General features: G+C 39.5%; 1 protein-coding gene across 1 annotated transcript in view; it reads right to left on the bottom strand.

Moving 5' to 3' along the window:
• Positions 1 to 21,078, bottom strand: part of LOC136259439 (protein NLRC5-like) — a 36,939-nt gene extending 15,861 nt beyond the window's left edge. The window contains exons 1-3 of the mRNA XM_066052925.1: positions 21,006 to 21,078; positions 17,455 to 17,748; positions 11,806 to 11,910 (exon numbers count right to left, since the gene is read on the bottom strand). Coding sequence (XP_065908997.1) covers positions 11,806 to 11,910; positions 17,455 to 17,748; positions 21,006 to 21,057 — 451 coding nt within the window. The 5' untranslated portion in view covers positions 21,058 to 21,078. The remainder of the gene's footprint in view (positions 1 to 11,805; positions 11,911 to 17,454; positions 17,749 to 21,005) is intronic.

Here is a 21,078-nt window from a genome sequence, read left to right on the forward strand (position 1 = left end):
AGAGGAAGAAATGTGTATCTATTAATAACAATTTTTCTGGCTACTTTATTTTTCTCAAAGCTATTGCACATTGTAGTGATAGACACTAGTATGGTTATGTATTGTGATTTTGTAATTATAGTACACTATGTAACAGGGTATGTGAGATGTGAACATGTCATTAGGGAGGGACAATGTGATTGTACATGGTGTAAGTTGTATGATTTTCAATCAGTCTTAATCTCATCTATATAAATCTCTGAATGTAACACTACATTGTAACAGGAGTCTATGAACCATTTCTTTAACATTTTCAAAGTTGTACACTATCACTTCACCCAGTTTTCAGCTTAACACATGGCCAGTTACTAAGTGGTAGCACCTGAGCTGGTTAATGTCAGTTGCCCCTCTGAGTGGGAGAAATGGATACGCTAATTTAAACGATGTACATTAGCATCAGAAATTCACAAAAAGGAGGAGGCCTCACAAATAAACACTGTAATATACTCAATGGGCAATACAGCGGATGATATTTGATCCTTATGTCTCACTGAAGAAGATGCAAAAGAAATACAAGACTGTTAAAGAGAAATTTGACAGTTACTTTGTTAAGTGGCACAATACAATTTAAAGCAGACTTGATTTAATGTATGCAAACAAGAACAGGGCAAATCAGTTGATGTAGCACTATATTATAAGTTAGCCGAACATTGCTCCTATGGCCAACTACACAATGAAATGATTAGTGGTGGGCATCAGAGACTCCAACCTCACTGAGAAACTGCAGCTCGATGACAAACTAACTCTGAAAACAGCTATCCATTGGCAATGTGTCCGTCAATCTGAAACTGTTAAGCAGCAACAAGAGAAGAGCAACAAAGTGGACACACATAGATGATATTCCAATTAGCTCTGTTTGAAGCTGCCAGTAAGTTACTTCACACATGTAATGTACGTAGATCGCCCACCACAGCACATAAATAAACAGTATTACCCTTGTTTGTATTTACGTGGTAAAACAACTACTTGTGCACGTAAATACTGGATACTATTATTTTGCAGTCTTTGTGAAAATTGGGCCACTTTTAAATTATGCATCAAAGTTCAACAACAACATGTGATATGTACACACACAATCCAGTTTCACAGGCTTGTGTTAATTTACTAAGCAACTATGACAGAAGTGACAATGGGTAGTGACTTACAAGACACCACTACAAACCTATGGCAGCAACAATCCAACTCCCATCAAATTCCAGGAGCTGAGGTCATGATTATTACTGTGGCCCTTGGTTCCCTCCCCTGATGGCACCAGATGAAACCCTCAAGGGTACTAACAACCAATCTCTCAGTGTGAAAGGCATGTTTGTATAAACTGTATCAATTACTGTGATACTTACACCGATCAACACTCCTATGCTATTACAGATACGTACTGTTGGGCTGGTGGTCCAGTCATAGAGAAGTTAAATTTGTTGGCCAGGGTATGAGCTATACAAAAAGCTACATCAGCCACTGAACGATTTCCACAACTATTTACGGGCTTGAAAAAGCTTCCAGGGTCATATATGTACTAGCAAGTCTCAGACAGGGCTAAGCCCTTTTCTCTGCATGTGCTCCACCAGGTAGCTGTGCCCTTCATGGAAGCAGTGAAACAAAAGTTAAATTATATGGAACAATTGGGGGCCAGTGCTCGGGTTTAAGAGCCAACAGCCTGGTGCTCGAGGATGGTAGTTGTTTCAAAACCTAATGGTCAAGTGCAAATCTGCATGGACCTAACCTAATTCAATAAGAGCATCTGTAGAGAGAGGTATCCACTTCCAGATGTAGAACAAATTCTCTCACAGTTGGCATGCGCAGGTGTGACGATTTTTTTTCAGAACTGGATGCAACTTCCAGTTGACCAGAGTTGACTCTTCTGACAATGTTTATCACACCTGTAGTAACATCAACTTATATTTATCACTGATTATTGTAATTATAATTATAATTGACTATGTATTTCTTAAGTGTTTTGTGTACACAATTAGAGTCAGTATGCTGTAAATAGAGTTGTGTGTGAACATGTGTTGAGAAGCATTGATTAATATTGTTTTACACTGGTAGCAGAGGATGGCAGGTCACATTAGTCTTCCCAAGCCTTTCGCAAGTGGTGATGTAAAAGAGTGGCTTCAGTGATTCGAGATCTGCTCGCGAGCAAATGGATGGGACGCAACAAAACGGGCAAAGAAATTACCAATGCTACTTGAAGGTGAAGCATTGGCAGTCTGGATAGAACTGACTACTGAACAACAAACTAGACAATTATGATCAAGTTAAGATGGCACTGGAAAAAGCGATGATGCCCATCAACCTTGTGCCACTAGATGATTTTCATCATAGAAGACTTCGACCAAGTGAAGCCATCACACTGTATGCACATGATTTGAGGAAACTGCTCACACATGCTATTCTGGGTATGGCTCAAGCATCAAAAGAGCCTCTGTTGCTGCATCAGTTTTTTGCAGGAATCCCTGAGCCAATCTCATGACAACTAAGAGCCTCAGGTGAAGTAACAACTTTAGACAAGGCAATTGAACAAGCGAGACTGCTGATGACCATTAACCCAGAGCCAGTGGCTGCTCTTCAGGAGCTCACAAGCCAGATGACATGCAGATTTTAAGAGAACAAATGGCTGCTCTTACAGAGAACAAGTGGCTGTGTTGACAACCAAGCAGTCAAGGGTTAGACAACCAACAAGAAGACTTCCTCCTCGCTGTTTTAATTATAATCAAGTTGGCAACCTGCAACGTTACTGTCACAATCAAATATACTTCTTCTGTGGTAAACTGAGTCATGTCTCCAAGGATTGCTGGCATCAGGGAAACGCCAACAGGGCGCCTGTACAGGGCAGCAGGCGTCCAAACCAATAAGCCCTGATATGAATTACATTGACAATGATCATGCAGTTATAACAGTAGCAGCTATGAAGCCCATAGCAACAATGATTAAAGGACGATTTGGAGGAGTGGAAGTAAAATTAATGCTGGACTCTGACTCATCAGTCTCCTTAGTACAACATGATGTTCTGCAAAATGCACACAATATCACTCAAGTAGCAGCACGGCCGATACAGTTGGTGACAGCATCAGGTGATCGGCTGCCTATTCTACAACACATCAAGGCTTCAGTGCAGCCGGGTAAGTTAAATGTCTCACATGAATTTTTTGCAGTTAAGACCCTTGTTGCCCCTGTGATTTTGGGAATTGACTTCTTACAGGGAAACAGGCTAATGTTAGATTTTACACAAAATCCAGTAGCAGTTACTAACCAGCCACTCCAAAGAACTGCTCTGACAGTGGATAGTATGGCAATAGCCCAAGTGGTCCCAATATTTGAAGCATCTCAGAACTTAACTTTTCAAACATGTCCCATACCTATATGTGACTGGATTTTGGAAAAACGATCCAAATCACACATTAGAAGTTTCGAGATAAATGGTTTTAAAGAATTGAAGCCAGCATAACTCTCCAAGGATAGCAAGCACGCGTATGAAAGTTACACAAAAGATGCATCTATCTGTTACCTTTCAAGCCACTTCCAGTACTTGTAGCTGCTTGTACAGTTTCCCGCCAAATAAGATAGAAAATCTGAGCAGTTGGACGAGCGAAGTAGTATCACTAGTGCTCACAAAGGGGTGGAGGCTGGGGGGTGGCGGGGAGGGAAAAAGATAGGCCTCAAAATGGAGGCAGACCACGATTGGAGTCCAGACACGAGATTACAGGGCTGTGCTGGCTCCTTAGTGGCTGATATGTAACAAAATCTACAGAGAACACGTCTGGCCAACATTATAAGGCTGTCCACCAGTAAACCACTGATTCTTGCCAAGCCAGGTCCTTCACAAGGCCTGAAACCGCCATTTGGGCACTCCACACCACCCAGAAAAGATTTTTATTAAAACCAGCCTAGTGTAGCTTGAGTAGTGCTGAGGGTCAAAACTTGTAGTACGATAGTGTAGCTATCCACTGGTGGTGTTAGTTTGATTTTGCCTGATGTGCGATTTGGTTCGGTTCTGTAAAATCTGGTCACATATACTAATCAAGAACCAGGGGTTGATATCATTGATGACTGTGCCGTCCCTAATTATGGTGCCCCATCAAACTCAGAACTGCCGACATGTTTGCTCCTTAATCTTCAACATGTCATAGAAAAATACTGTGACCTGTTCAGTTCTAGACCTGGGTACACTGAAGACGCATGGCATTATATCCCCACAGTGTGAAACCCGGTGAAGGTACCACCTAGATGGATCCCTGCTCATTACCGCACTGAGGTTTGCTAGCAACTTAAGACCATGTTAGATGAGGGAATTATTTGACAAAGTAAGAGTCCCTGGATGGCACCAGCTGTTTTTGTCCCCAAAAAGTCTGGGCAACTTAGAATTTCAAAATTGTTTATCGTAAAGGTTCCTCCAACAGTAATGCTGATTCTCTCTCTCGTCTTTCCTCAAAACCTTGTGCTGTCACTATAAGCTTACCTCACTATTCCCACGAAGAATTCCGCAGTGGTCAGTCTAAGGATAATACTTTATCTATGGTTCTCCAAGCTAGTTTGGAATTAACAGACACTCCACAAGCTCCAATGTGGAACAAAGCTCCTTTCTATAGATGGAAACAACTTTGGCACCAACTTAAAAGTAGTGGATGGTGTACTGTATTGTCTTGAATTACAGCTGGTCTTGTATAAATGCCTGTTCCCATTTAGTTGCCGGGGGTATACAGCATCATTACAAAAATAAATTCCAGGTCTTGAATAAACGCCGGGTCTCAAATAAACGTCTAGTGCAGTCATTATTTTTAATAATTCCACGTGGTATTATAAACGATGAAGTGAAGAACGTTTTATAGAGTTCTTTTTAAGCTTAAATCTGTGAAATATGCTGAGGAAAACATCAAGGAGAGTCCAGGAGAGCACAACACCAAAGTATGAAGTTGACTTGTGAATGCTGATCAGGTATATAAATGCCAGGCTTGTATAGTTGCCGGTCTCGTTTAGTAGCCGGGGTAAAAAGTTGCTTGAAAGAAATAAACACCCAGGCCGTAATTCGAGACAATACAGTATTCTGTTGCCAGTGCTCACCTAGCCCTATATGCATCAGTCAGTCACAGTACCTGTATTACCACATGATCTCCAACAAGGTGCAATTAGTTGTCATCATGATGCTCCTACTGCAGGCCACTTAATAGGTGTGGAAAAGACTCTTAATCGTCTATGCCACAATGCCTTCTGGATCAACATGGCCAGAGATGTAGATGAATATTGTAGGCAGTGTCCCATTTTCCAACAGTCTAAGCTCACTATACCACAACCAGCACCACTACAAAACATTTCTATTGAACAGCTATGGCAAATGGTAGCCATTGATAACTTACAAGTGCCATTATCAACAAACAATAACTGTTATCTACTGGCAGTTTTGGGAGTAACGCGTTACTTATGTAACGTGTTACGTAATATTATTACTTTTGTGGTAACTAAATAATATAATGAAATACGCTATAAATCAGGTAATATACGTAACTCAAGTTACTTTACTTACAAATCTAATGCGTTACCTAAGTAATATAGTTACTGCAACGAGTCTAATATTACATAATATTATTACTACAAGTAACTAGGTTACTAGTCTCGTTAATTATCGTCTAAGTAACGCCTAGCCACAACGAAGTAACAAAGCCTACTGAACGAAGCTTATCACCTGCTTCTTACTTATAACTAAGATTGCACATTGTCCAACAATGCAATCATGTCACGTGATAAGGTGGTAGTTTCACACGTGACAACTTAAGGCTGTGGACACAAAGTAATATAATATTTATTATTATATATAGTTACTTTATTTTATGGGTAATATGTAACTGTAACTAAATAGTTCAGTTGCAAGTAATATATAATATGTAACTAGTTACTTTTACCAAGTAACTTGCCCAACACTGTCTACTGGTGATCCAAGACTACTTCACCAAATGGGCTTATGCTATCTCCATTCCAGACCAAACAGCTCCTCGCATTACATCTGAGCTTATAAAGTTTTTCAGCACATATATGGCCTCCACAGATTCTCCACTCGGACCAAGGCCGTATTTTGAAAGTACTATCCTTACTCAAACCTTGGATGCTTTTGGTATCTGAAAGTCACGCACAACTCCCTATCATCCTCAAGGAGACGGTATGGTAGAACGATTTAATAGAACTCTGCTACAACTTTTGAGGGCTTATGTCACTTCACAGCACGATTGGAGCCTACTTGCCTTATGTTCTGTATGCATATAGAACATCTCAACACTCTTCCACTGGAGCCTCACCGTTCCTCTTGATATATGGTAGACATCCAACACCTTGCCCACTGGCAACACAAATAGGGTATGAAACTTTATCCCACCCAGCACAAATTCAAGATAAACTTGCAGAACTTCAGGACTTTGTTCATTCAAATCTCACTCAGGTAGCTCATTCACAAAAATGTTACTATGATCAACATGCTAAGTAACACACGTTTAACCCTGGTGACCCAGTGTGGCTATCCATACCAACAGCAAGAAAATTGGACCCCTAATGGGAGGGGGAATGGGTTATCCAATCAGTTAAAAGCCCAGTTACTATAGAAATATGTAGAGGTAGACAGACTAAAGTTGTACATATCAATAGACTGCAGTGTTGTTATGTTCCAGGTACTCAAGATTCTGTTGTTAATGATACTGAGATCAATCACAAGATTCCTAAATGGCCACCCCCTTCAGTATACCACATGATTCTTCCATCAGCTCAGCAAGCTGAGACTTCCCATTATCATCAATGCCACCAAAGACCACCAGACCGCTACAGACCATAAGCTTGTGGTCAAGCTTTAACTGGAAGGGGCGAGTAACACTAACTTACATTTATCATTGATTATAATATCATTGTAATTATAATTGTAATTGACTATGTATTTCTTAGTAGTGTTTGGTGTATGCAATTAGAGAGTCAGTGTGCTGAAAATAGAGTTGTGTGTGTGTGAATAAGTGTTGAGAAACATTGATTAATATTGTTTTACACACCCTTTGGTCATTATTGTTTTTACAGACTTCCCTTTGGCATTATGTGTGTCTGCCCCTGGACATTTCCAACACCAAAAGACACAAATCTTCAAATATCTGTGTGTTTCCCTATATATGACAATATGACAAGATGCAATAAAAGCACTATTACCATTGTATTACAATTACAATCTACTGGTATGATTCTGAACAAGGCAAAACATCAGTTTTGTCAAAGACGAGTCCTTTTTTTGGGACAGTTAATTGATGGAATGCAGATTGAGCCAAAGTTTTAGCAATTCAGATAATGCCAACTCCTAAGAACAATTTCATGCTACATAGATTTTAGGCATTGTTAACCATCTTAGCAAGTTTATGCCATGCTGGCAACAAGACAAACCCTTGAGAGACTTACTCGTGAAAGATTGTCATTGGGTATGGGGAGCAGTGTAAATTAACTTAAGGCATTTGAAAACCTAAAACAAATGCTCTGGTACTTACCTGCTTTGTTATCTAAGGTACCCTATAATGGTTTTGGCTGATGCATCTTCATATGGCCTAGGGGTCATGCTGCTCCAACAACAACTACATGTCAAGGGAACCATAAACCGTGTTCAGTGCTAAAAATCTCAATTATTTGCCAATTCAAGTTCAGAGGTTCCACATGGAAATGACTATACAATATCGTGTGTTTCAGGATATGTTGTACTGGATACCAGCAGACCACCTAGTACCAGTGATCTTCAATTTAAGCCCAAACACAAGCATTTGTCAATACAGTCCTACAAAGTATTCCAGCTACTGAACAGCACCTCACAGAAATCAAAGAAGCACAATCAACAGATAGAGTCTGTGTTCAAGTGAAGAATACTGCCAGTGGCTTAACAGGACCTATCTCTTAAAGAATTTCTTCTATACTACGTACCTCATTTGTACAGAACTATCAATTGTAGATGGATTGTTAATGGGAGGTTACCAAATTATAATTCCAATACAACTGCTGTATGAGATTTTGGACAAGCTACATGATCGTCACCTAGGATTATAAAGTACTGGGCTTGAACCAGACAATCTGTTTGGTGGCCAGGACTTGCAATTCACCTTGCAGGGAAAGTTACATAAGAACTGTACAGAAAATACACCAGTGCAGAACCCATGTTGTCCTCTTCCTTACCTGATCTCCCATGGAAAAAAAGTTGGCACAGATTTGTTTGAATGGAAGAAGAATCATTCCACTCTGTAGAGAATTCAGCTATAAGCAAATTATCCTGTATAGAGTTCAGCTGCAAACAAATCACCCTGTGGAGAGTTCAGCTACAAACAAATCACAGTTCAGTCACAAATGAATAACCCTGTTGAGAGTTCAACTACAAATAAATCACCATGTGGAGAAGTCAGTTGTGAACAAGTCACCTGGTGGAGAGATCAGCTACAAAATAAATCACCATGTGGAACTACAAAAAAGAGAGCAAACAAATCACACTGTAGAGAATTCAGCTACAAACAAGTCACAGAGTTCATCCACAAACAAGTCACCTATAGAGTTCAGCTACAAAAAGTCACCCAGTAGATTGCTTAGCTACAAACAAATCACCCTGTAGATACTTCAGCTACAAACAAATTACCCTGTGGAGAGTTTATTAATAAAAAAATTTGCCTTGTGGAGAGTTCAGCTACAAGCATGTCACTCTGTAGAGAGTTCAACTACAAACAAGTCACCGGTAGAGAGTTGAAGCTACAACTTGTGGAGAGATCAGTAATAAACAAGTCACCCGTAGAATGTTCAGCTGCAAATCAGTAACCCTGTAGAGATTTCAACTATAAACAAATCACCCTGTGGAGAGTTCAGCTACAAACAAGTAACCTTGCAGATAGGTCAGCTACAACAAGTCACCCTGTAGAGAGTCCAGCTATACATTGGAAGTGACTCTGTGGAGAGTTCAAGTTGCTTTGTAGAGTTTCTGCTACAAGCCAACCTGCAGGAGGGTTCATGTGATAATTTTCATACAGTATTAATTTTAAAAAGATTGGATCATTATAAGCAAAAATGGAAATATCCACAGAATTCAGCTCTTAAACTCTTCCTCCTTTCTGCAGTAAAGAAAAAAGACAGGTAAAAGAAGCTCCAAGCCAGCCATAGGCCGGCTTTGGAGAATATACGGTGGAACCTGTCTATAACTTTGGGACCAGATATATCTGGCCTTTATATACAGGTGGCTGTTATAGAGAAAACCTGCATAAGGTGGTCAGCAGCATTTTAGTGGCTATGACCGTTATAAATGAGTAATTATTATTAAGAGGCTCGCGCCAACTGCAATACAAAAATATTGTACTAGTTTTTAGTACAGAAAGGGCAAGGTGAATGCTAGTTATAGCTATTGAATACGTGTATGAAGCTTAATAGATTACATAGCATTCATTGAAAGGCAGGAAGTGTGACAATTGTGCATTAATTGAAACGGTGCTGTGGTGCCAGGCAATTGGCTTAACAAGCCACCACAAAAGGTAGCGACTGCTATACGGAGGATGAAGTTATGTATACAGTGATTCATAGGCAAATTCTTGGTTGGTTATTGTACACGTTAGACAAGTGACCACTTAATACAGACCACAATGCATACTTTTGTATAGGGAAATATTTGGGACCTCTTGACCATGGCTGTTATTAGTCTCATGCCTAGACCGCTTTTTTCTTTTTGTGTGGGGGCGGAGAAAAAAAGGGTCTGGTGGATCTCCAATGCTTTTTTTTGTGCAACCAGATCTACAACTTTTGGGGATCGTTGATTAGTGGTGATGAATAGCAAAGGCCTGTTAACGAAGCGACAATAAGAAATACGGCACACGTGCCCAAGGATGCAGCTTTGCCAAACAAACGCACGCCATCTTTCCTATTGTTGCTTCATTAACAGGCCTTTGTTTTTCATCACCACTAATCAATGATCCCCAAAAATTGTAGATTCGGCTGCACACATTGGAGATCCACCAGACCCTATTCTCCGCCCCCCAAAAAAGCGGTCTGGGAACGAGACTAGGCTGTTATGCAAAGGTGACCGCTTAATCCAGGTGACTGCTTAATCCAGGTGACCATAACACAAGTTCCACTGTACATGTAAATACAAAAAGAAGTAATATCTAAACCAAAACAGCCAAGCTGTGAATTAATGGTGCTGCCTCCAAAAAGACCAGGGTGAAAAAGATTATGAAATCCAAGGTGGTGGCTAAGACATGGCTGTGATGGTAGGTTAATAGTAAAATCATACAGTACGCTAGCACTGTATATTAGGGATCATGGAGATTCCGGTTTTCCTAGCCAAAAAATTCACCCAAAAACCAGCTTCACAACTCCATCCTGGCACCTTGGCAGTATTGATTAGGTATAACCAAGCCCAAAAGTACCTTCAGTACAATCCTAAAGGCTTCCAATAAATTGTTACAAAATTTAAAAAAAATTATTCAATGGAATTTTCTACTGACTAATTGCCCGCCTGCCTGCCTGCCCGCCCGCCCGCCCGCCCGTCTGCCTGATGCCTTCAGGCAAGCGTAATTCAATAACAGCTAAGGCTATGGGCTTGATTGTTTCACTGTTCAAATTCGCTTCCTCCCGAGATGTGCCTTTTGGCATACCGCAGTACATAAAATGCACACATCATGGACTTACCTTTATCCTCCTTTGTGTCCCATTTCTTTTTGGTGACAGCCCAAGGTGTCGATTCGCGGTAGCGTGATGCATGGCTTCCCTACAGCACATTTGTAAATGGGAATTGTCCGTATTTTCCGTGATGACTCATATCAAACATTTGTAAAATTTACCATACATTACGTTTTTACACATTCCGGCATGGTTGTGGTTGTATCAAAAATATACCAACTTTACACATGGTACCATAACTTCCCCATACTATGGTTTATGGAGGTGAAATACGGCTCATTGTAATCCTTATTGACTGAATTAGGCATTAAATGTTCACTAGTACATCTGCAGGACTGGTGTAGGCAACCTCCCTTGTTTCCATACTTTTTTTATGATCCCTAATTGAACTTAAAATTTCTAGTTTTTCCTTAAACTTGTTTTAATAACAATAATTCAGGTGAATTTGGTGCTGAATGGAGAAGGCAACACAAAGTTCATTTGAATTGTTGTCATTAAAATTTTTGTCATTAACTTGCCATTTCTTGGCCGTCACCCTGTATTTTACAATAGTTTTCACCCTTGCTTTTTTGGGGACCTCACCTTTTTTTGCAGCTTGGCTGTTTTGGTGTAGATATACAGTGTGATGATGCCAAGCATGGGTATAAGCGATCAAGATTAAAAACATAGTTTGTCACTTCTAGGAAACAATTTATTGGTGCATGGATATTATAGCCTAACCATCATGGTAATTGAACATATGAGTTGAATGGAGTTATAGAAGACACAACTGCAATAATAATGAATGTGCAGTAATTGAGGGCTACACAAAATTAGCATAATTATCTGTGTATGTACTTACATACTTATATAAAAACTTTTTTCACTTTACTCCAGCTAATTCTCACATGTTCAATATCATGACATCACGCTAGATTACTACACAGTTCTACACCTTAAGTCACATAAAGTCCTACAAGTCTCAGTTGTATTACATTTATAATCCTTGTATTAATTTTCTGGTTGCTTTTGTTAGTAATAACTATTTAACATAATAGTAAACAATCAGTTACTCTTCATTTATACACCACTACTTATAATGGTGATGGTCTTCAATCAACAAATTACTGCTAATCTCACCTTGGGCACCGTCAGCTTTTGGTTTATCAGTCTGGATCTCCTCACGTTTGTTACTATTTGCAATTTTCTCACTAGTAGTGGTGGGGATATCACTTATTTCAGATTCTAAGAATAAAAGATAAAATTTAACTTGTTAAATGATTATAGCAAATTTTGTACCAAATAAATAGGAAAATGTGTGGAATACAGCCAAGGTAGAGTACCATTATGGAGTGGGTGCATGGGCTGATGAAGCTACATACGAACATAGTTTGTGGAGTGCAGTGGTGGCAAAGACTGAGCAATAGTAAAACTACACTGCACATTCCCTTAATATGTACGTAATGACATAGTTAGCCTCTAATTCCATTCTGTATTGTACTTCCCCAATTATGGTGAGGAAGTAGCCACGAGACTATCATATAAAGCTACAAAACTTTCTTTGTATTGCAACATCATCAGAAGTAGAGATGGCTAGTTGGGCTACAGTTTCCCCACCTCTATTTAGAGGGGATTCAAACTCAGAAGGCTAAAATTAAAATATATATATATACATATATATTCCTGTGTGGTATGTTGTTTTTATACCCCTGTAACAAGTCTGATTAATGCTCAGCACATAACTACTACATCGTGTGGCACAAAATGACTAATTATGGCTACAACCAACATAGTAACAATAGCATCACCCGCGAGTGCCTTTAGTATTATACGTTACTTCCCCTTTCTGGGCTAAACAAATTACAGGAAATAATAACATATTGTATTCACATGTGATTATTAATACAAAATCAATTGTGCGTAGTGCTATGTAATGATTTCAGTTTTTTCATGTGTGAGCATATAAGCAAACAGTCAATAGTCAATCATTTTATACCTATACAGGTGGCCTGATTACCATGCCATACCTGGACTGCCTCTCATCCGCAGAGGCGTAGGCAGGTGGGGTTCGGATGGTTTGGGCGAACCCCCTTTCAGTGACATTTTTTAAAATTTAACTGTCAGCCTTGGAACTCTTCAGTAGGTATATGCTTGCTGTTGCGGATCCCTGAGAATCAAATTGTGAATCATTAATGATAAAACAAAGTGATTCTATAGGGTGTATCATGTGAGCAAATTGTGCACGTGATACCTGGTGGAAACAGGAAATCTGATTGTGAAAATGTTGGAGATTAGTCGAAGGGCAGCAGCTGCAATAATCGTGATATACACATGTCAGGTTAGTACAATGTATTGAATATGATATATTTACACTGTGAATGTCTGTTTATTACAATGTTTAGTGCCATAAGGCGTGCACGTGATGTCTCGAATGTATTGGAGTACAAGCCAGTCTAGTGACGAGTTGAGAGAGAACCAAGAAAGATGTTAAAGTTTGTACTTGAAATAACGCTTTGCTAACAAAAGGAGCTCAGGAGAGGATCCTGGAGAAGGACGGTGCGCTAGAAGATTAAAGCTGGGAATCAGTTTGCTATCCAGAAGTGAAGTTTCATACATTAGGGTTATAGTGTTTATAAGCTGCATAAACAGCAGTGTAGGTTTCAGCTAGATAGATGCACACACATTTTAATGTTACTGCCTAAGGGCAGATTATGTGTATGCATGATTTTCATCTAGATACTGGCTGTAGGAGAATACCCTGGGAATTTTCCAGATATTCCACTTCCAAATTCGAACCACCTTCCAAACTTTCCTGGCTACACACCTGATCTGGTTGTGGTGGTGTTAGGTATGGAAGCACTTCAAGTGGTGGTTGATTGTCTGAGGAAGTCAGTACTATTTTCATTATCAGTAAAGTCATTAAGTGTGCTACCAGCATCTTTGGTTTGTTTCATGTGATATCTGGATCTTCTAATCACAGTTCTTTGAACAGTTTAAATGTGAATGGTATGAAAATGAGTTGTCATACTGTAACAGGCTTCCAAGATCTGTTAACTTCGTGGTCTAGGTCAGGTAGTGGTTTTTCTCCTGATGTTTCTGTTTCTGTTGGTGCTGTGTAAATTTCTCCACTGATGGTAGGCTAGAGCATGGCAGAAATTGTTGGCATGCATGTGTGTGATCACAGATGTCTAATCGTTAAGAATGGGGCTGGTGACTTATCCAGTCCTCTGATAGAGGTATTTTGAAGTAGAGAATTCAGAGCATTAGCCAAATCATGGAATTTCCAGATAGTCACATTATCCACAATCAAATGGTCTGGTGGATTGCAATGTGCATACTTGTTCAACAAGGCTCGAGATGACGACAAAGGTACGGAGATGGCTTTATTTGGGTGAGAGTTCTTGAAACGAGTTTCCCTATTTGAAGTAGGCAGGCTCCCAGTCCAGACTGGATAGCATAAATGAATAATGCCTACAGCTATTGGGTCAAAGTAGTGCAAAACTGGACCAGAGTAGATGATAAAAACATTTCTCAGTGCTGTAGTTTGCTTGGCTCCCTAATCAGAGAGCACATCAAATTTCAACAGACATCTTTAAGGGGGGGGTAGTAATGTGATACGAGTCATTGGCTTCAAGAAAATTGATACCGAGCAAGCGTGGATGTCTGCCTGGTCAATAAATTGGTGAAACTATCTCAGCTATTGCCTTCACATTAGCTCTGGCAGTAAAGCACACTGAACCACAATGGTTTAACACAACAATTGACAGACAATTACTACACATGATTACCTGCTCCTGCGAGATGACACAGCTTGATCATACAAGGGATCACCACTGGAACGGTAGTAAACTTTTCAGAAAACAGACTCCACACTCCAGTCAACTATTTTCAGTATGCAATCCCAGAGTCAGTGGCAAACTGAGGATGAAGCACCTCTTGTGGAATGTGCTATAAATGTAGTAACATCAATGCCTGACAACTCCTTTAACCACTGCTTTGCAGTTTATTGGGCTGCCACGGTGCAAGTTTGAAATATGGAGAACATTTGAAGACATTGTAATTTTCCGATTAGCTGTACGGGTATAAAACTACCAAAAATGGCATATTTGTAGGGCGCACGCTAATAGTCATGTGACCATTCAGAACTCTTTTGAACTTTAATTAATGCTGTCTTGTATGATTTGTTGTAACTGTTGTGATTTAATATTCTGATCAATATCATCATAACCTCCGCAACAATTGGTGACCCTGACACGGAAATGACAGAAGAAAACAACCAACAGTAAGAGCTCGCTTGCGTTGCCGCAATTCAGCTGAAGATTCAAGCTTTCGCCATTTTGGCCAGCTGACCCCCTAGTATGGTTCGCACAAGTCGAAGCCCAATATACCAGAGACCAGAGGTAATTCATGACCAGAGGTATCATGATGCAGAAGACCAAGTTTGACTATGCTGTGGCCTCCCTTGCTCCTGAGTTCACAATGGAAGTCTGTGACCTTATATTACAGCCTCCTGAGGCTACCCCATATGACAAACTCAAAGAGCTACTGATCAAATGCAGTGCCTCCTCAGAGCAATGCCGCTTACAGCAATTGTTTAATGCAGAAGACCTGAAACCAACACAATTTCTACGACGAATGCAACAGCTCCTTGAAGAGAAAGTGACCAACACAGATGAGAGAATTATTTCTACAACGTTTACCATCAAATGTCTGCATGGTCCTTGCTTCCACTCCAGACACTGAAAACAAAGAAGACATATCTGTAACTTTGTAGGCTACCAAGAATAATGAATTCCTTGAAAGCGAAATGGGTGTGCCCCATTCATCCTCGAACTAATAAACGGCAGCCTCAATTTTTTTCTCTAGAGAATTTGCACAAGAAAATACTGTATGATAGATGGACCATAAAATTGTTGAGAAGAATGTTTTGTGTATACAGTGTGCAAGGCGGTTTGTTTGAAATACAGTACTTATTCTTACCTGTGCATAGCAATATAATGGATTACAACACGATTCATGACAAATACACAAGCTTTTTACAAAATTAATTGTCTAAATTTGTAATATCATAGAATTTAATTTTATACACAACTGAATGATTAACTGCATGCCTTTTAGACCTAGCATAATATCAACTTGTTAAAGGATTCCATTACTACGTATTACCTTTGGTCTACGTTCTTTAGAAAGACTATGAGCATGTCATTACCATGTGTATGTCTATGACTACACTTTCACACTTTCAGCCATTTCTAGCACACTAGTTTTGATTGTTTTTGTATCTACACTATTGAATTTTCCATCATGATACAGTTACAGTACCTGGAGATTACTCAGAAGTACTTGCTCCTATGCAACAGACACTTATAAGAATGGAAGAACACCTGCTAACTGTGCAAGCTGATGTGGAGAGTTTGAAATGCACTCAAACTCCAAGAGGGTAGGTAGGGAGCACGTCTCTCTGAGAGTCATAAAATCTTGCTTGTTACAAAGTAAAACAGTGCAAAGCATTTTTTCAACCCCAGAACTGGATTCAGCAGTAAGGATGACGACAACATTGCCACATGCCTGATTTGGGAAGCTTGAACACTATCCAGAAAGAGTTATAAATCCACAGTCCAGTCACACTCATGCATTCAGGCACTGTTCCTGGATTCATTTGGCCCTCTCACAGATCTATTAGATAATATCAACAAGGAAAACCCAAATTGTAGAAGATGTAGAGCCTACAGTAAAGGCTGCTCTGATCTATCATGAGAAATACATATCTGCATGCACATGTACGACAATACTCAATCTGAGTCTGTACAGTACTGAAATAAATGAATACATTTTTCATCCCAGTGCAACACTGAAAGGAGGACAACTGTATCAGAAGGGTACAATAAAGACCTTGCCTGACTTTGATCAGCAGACCACCCGGATACTGGCCAAGAGCCACATTCGGTGGTCAAACCAGGGAGATAATTAGATCAACATTGACACATACTTGTGTCATTCGGACAGAGTTTGAATCTGTTCTCTTCAGTAACAAATACATTATTTGGACTGTCTTTTTCAGAGAAGGTAATGGAGCACCTCACAAAGCTTATGACCCTCTGACAAGCTCAAGGTGCTGGTCTGAAGACAAGCCAGGCTTTTTCCAAGAATCCCTCACAATATAATCAGTAAGGGGGCAGATTCAAAACAAGTGGCAAAGCAGTTACCAACATTCCAGAGGAGGGACCAGCTCAATGGACAAGGGTCCAGCAGCCTACAGTCAACATACAAGGCCCAACAAATGAGTAGAACTCAATACATGCATCCCTTTAATATCAACTTCAAAAGTGTAAATCGAAAATTGTTCATCTTACACAATAGGGTTTTGTGAAGCCTCAGGCAGCACAGCTGTTACAGTACTACAGGCTCTATTCATTACTCATAATACAGGCCATTTTTAGTGCAAAGATATTGTTCACAGGAGTTCAGAAAGACAAACAAATATACGAACACACACTTCAAGGAAACCAGGTTTGTACCCACAGTCAGCCTGATCATGAGGTCGGCTATGGGCATGCGTTTGGTTTAAAAATTCAATGTCCTAGACAATAATTATATGATTTTCTACACATACACATATAATTTACTTAAGCACAATCGCCACATTCTAGCTTCTTCTTGTACACGACGTATATATATACACCTACACATCAATGCCTACACACAAAAGCTAACAAAACCTCAAGCTTTGCACGCTGTTTCACAATGATTAAATGTATAATTTGACAATGAAATGTAAATGCTCTGTACCTTCAGTGGCTTCTAATAACATTTCTTCAATTTTAGTTGCTGCATCATTCATTTCAATACCAGGTGCCCTCACAGCTTCTATTAACATTTTCCAAGTTGCCTTTGGCTGTTTGCAAAGCCATAACTCCAACATCTCTTCACAAGCCTTACCGATGTTAGTAGCATGGTTTGTTTTAATTATATGTAAGTCTTTTACATCTTCTTCATCCATCAACTCCAACCCAACATCATACCATTTTGGAGCAACTAACTTTCTAATATGTCTCAAATGCTTATGAGCAGGATGATCAGAACCTGTTATGGGGAAGGAACAACATTATTATGTACAGAGTGCTATCACAAAGCAACCTTGCAATGAGACATTTTGAGATCTTAATTAAGATGTCTACATATTAAAAGTGTGAAACGTGTGAACCTAAGTGGTTTGATGGGTGGGAAAGTTGACAAGTTGATGAATATACAGCATATTGGTGGATTATTAATTTGGTAAAGGATTGCTTTTAAGTCATGCGAGACTGTATCGGCAAAATACTTTGGCAGAGGCATATTTTGGTAAACAAAGCTACCATGTGCTAAAATTCTTGCAAAACTGACCATGTATTTAGTGTACATATATTGCTATGAATATTAATGCAACTCAGTGTTAATGCCATTTTCATGTATCCAAAGCTTGATATTTCCTGAATGGAAATTTACCATGTCTGCTGTGGAAGTGTAGGTAACTCACACATTCTTTAGTTGGTTTACTTCAAATTTGGATGGCAGTAGGAGCATAATGCAGCACAATAACAGTGTTACTTATGTATAGATGGGATTACGAACAAAAAGGAGTTTATTGTGAAAAGTTTCCAGTCTTATAATGGACTAATGGAATGCACCACGTGCACCAGCCTGTATGCAAATATTCTGGATAGGAAACATGCAAAGAATTTATTAGTCTGGTGCCGCCCACCCTTTCACGAAAAGTAAGGGTCAGATAAAATACAGATCCCATATCAATTTTAGCATAGAAATTCCATGCTAGCCAATTAATGTGGGCCAATGACATTCAGCAAACACGAAACACAAATTGCCTTGGCAATGCAATGTCTGTATTCAAATATCTTACATACAGTAACTAGTAGTTACATACGTTGTCTAACTGAATTAATTTGAAACTGATAGGGGATCTGAAAAGGACCAACCAGACTGAGAATTTATTTGGAGTGGCCTAAGCAGAGATGTGTCTGGAAGAGTGAAGGGAGCCCAAGCTAGTCTCTTGAGATCGCTACCTTTCTTTCCTCTCTGGGATGGAAAAGAATTGTTATAGCTATATGACCTTACCCTGCCCACACTGGTTTCATCCTGTGAGCAGTCTTTGTGATCATATGTGACTGATCATGAGGTTGAGGTTATCACACATAATATTAAGGCCACTCCAAGAAAATTCATTTTTCCCATTTCCCGCCCGCATGCAGATTCTCTTCCCACATGGTCATTCATTATTGCTGTCAACTGAACATTTTATTCATTATTTATCCTGTGATTGCATAGCAGCAAGAGTAGCAGTAACTAGTTTAGCATTCAGAAAGCTCATTTAGCTAGCTTTTCATTGTACAGGTTCTTATAGTAGTTCAAATATTTCTACTGTATTCTTACCTGTAAGTTAGTTATGAATTTCGAAAATTAGTGGAAATATCTATAATGGATAATGAACCGCCCTCCCGCATGTATTTGTGAGGTCAATGAAATGGGAAACAAGGAATTTTCTTGGAGTGGCCTAATGTTCACTGGATATGCGAGACCAAATTCAAGTTTACGTGCACATGACCATGATCATGAGTGCCCAAACTTAGCCCGGTGATCAGGCGTAATATACAGTGAAACCTGTACATGCGACTCTCGTGTACATGTCTATGGATGATGATGATAATGTCATGAAAAGTATGACAACATACAAGAGAAAATGGGGCCCAGACTGAGGGGTATCGAGTTGAAATAACAAGGGCCCTGGCAAGGCTGCTGACATAAAATGGCCTTAACAGCCAACTTCAACCGTCACATGCTCAACAAAAATTTAAGATCTTGTAGCAGTGGACCATAATGATATTGTTTTCTATGGCTAGCAGCTAATAAGTAGTGCTTGGTATTAGTAACTACAGAAAGTTATAATAATGTGAAGGAATCGGAGGAGACTAACACCAAGTCTGGTCTACTTAACGATGTTGAAAGATTAGAAGGAATGGTGCTAGGAGGGCTCTCACTAGTAAGATGGCCAGGGAGATCAGCATAAAGCTTAGAACTGGGTGACAAATCTTTCAGAAGACTACGAACAAAAACTTGTAAAACCAAGTCATGGTGCCAAGTGTATCAAGAGCCACAGAACAGCCAGTTAAAATGTGGTTGGTTGTGGGCTGAGTTGACTGACACAGAGCACAAACTGGATTAGTAATCATTTTCCAAATTTATTGGTGCTGGCAGTGTATCACAACCAGCACGGAGAAGAAATGACAGTTACTTTTCCGGAAGTCCAAACATCAGCCTCTTCCACAGAGGACAAGCTTGTTCCAAGTCAACTATATCCAAGAATTTGTTCTGTACCGTCAGTGACTCAAGCATAGAATCCAAATAACTTATATGAGATTATCTCAGATTGCTATGAGCAGCCTTAGCAATAGTAGCAGAGTGGATATTAGATACAGAAGCTTTAGCAGCAGATAGAGTGCCACAGACAGACAAACTGAGACTCAGAAGCCAATAGGGAATGGCGCAATTCAACAATCAGTGGTCTGAAGAACGTTCAATGGCCAAAACATATGACAGCTTTACACGCACCTTAAAATGAGGTAGAAAAGGAAGATCTAACACTAGGATGAAAATCGGTACCAGGCCAGTGGGGCACAATTCCGAGGTAGATTCAACCATCTTTCAACAAAGTTGATTGAATGGATGTAATTGAAGACACACTGAGCCTCTCTATGGCAGTATGAAAATGAATAACAGAAGACACGTAATTTTTTAAGATCCACACTTTGTATTCACCTCTTATAGAACAGTTATCAATATGTTGTAAATAACCTAAAATTTGCTGCTTCATATTGTCAGAGGCTAACTTCTGGGTAGCTGAAAAAGAATAACCAATGGTCTTACCCAGGAACTTTGTTCAATTGACATCACATATATTGATAGTAGCTATTACCATTAGACATGGAAAATTTTGTGGTGGACTGATATAACATGATGGCCATTAAAGTGAAGAGAAACACACTTGGAAAGTTGGAACTGAATCGAAGCAGATCTCAATTGCCTTTAGGACTAAAAAGTATACCTATATATGGGCCAAAATTTTCATCAAGCAGGTGGTTGCATTAGATAGATAACTTTGTAACATTTGGCGAATATTACAATGGCCTATTTAGACAGGTGACCTCTTTACAATAGCAAGAGTAAATAATGGAAGATTATTAATTTTACTCTTGATAATAGTGACTGTGACTAGCTAGACAGGTTTCACTGTAGTGATAACCTGAATAAAGTTATATAGAAATCAATGCAAATAACAGCGTACTTACGTTTCTGAGGTATTCTCACAGCTCGATTAACTTGCTGGTATTTCCCAGCCATTGTCACGAACCACTCCCTTCT

The sequence above is a fragment of the Dysidea avara genome, chromosome 6 (genome assembly GCF_963678975.1).
Source record: "Dysidea avara chromosome 6, odDysAvar1.4, whole genome shotgun sequence".
Classification (NCBI taxonomy): Eukaryota; Metazoa; Porifera; class Demospongiae; order Dictyoceratida; family Dysideidae; genus Dysidea; species Dysidea avara.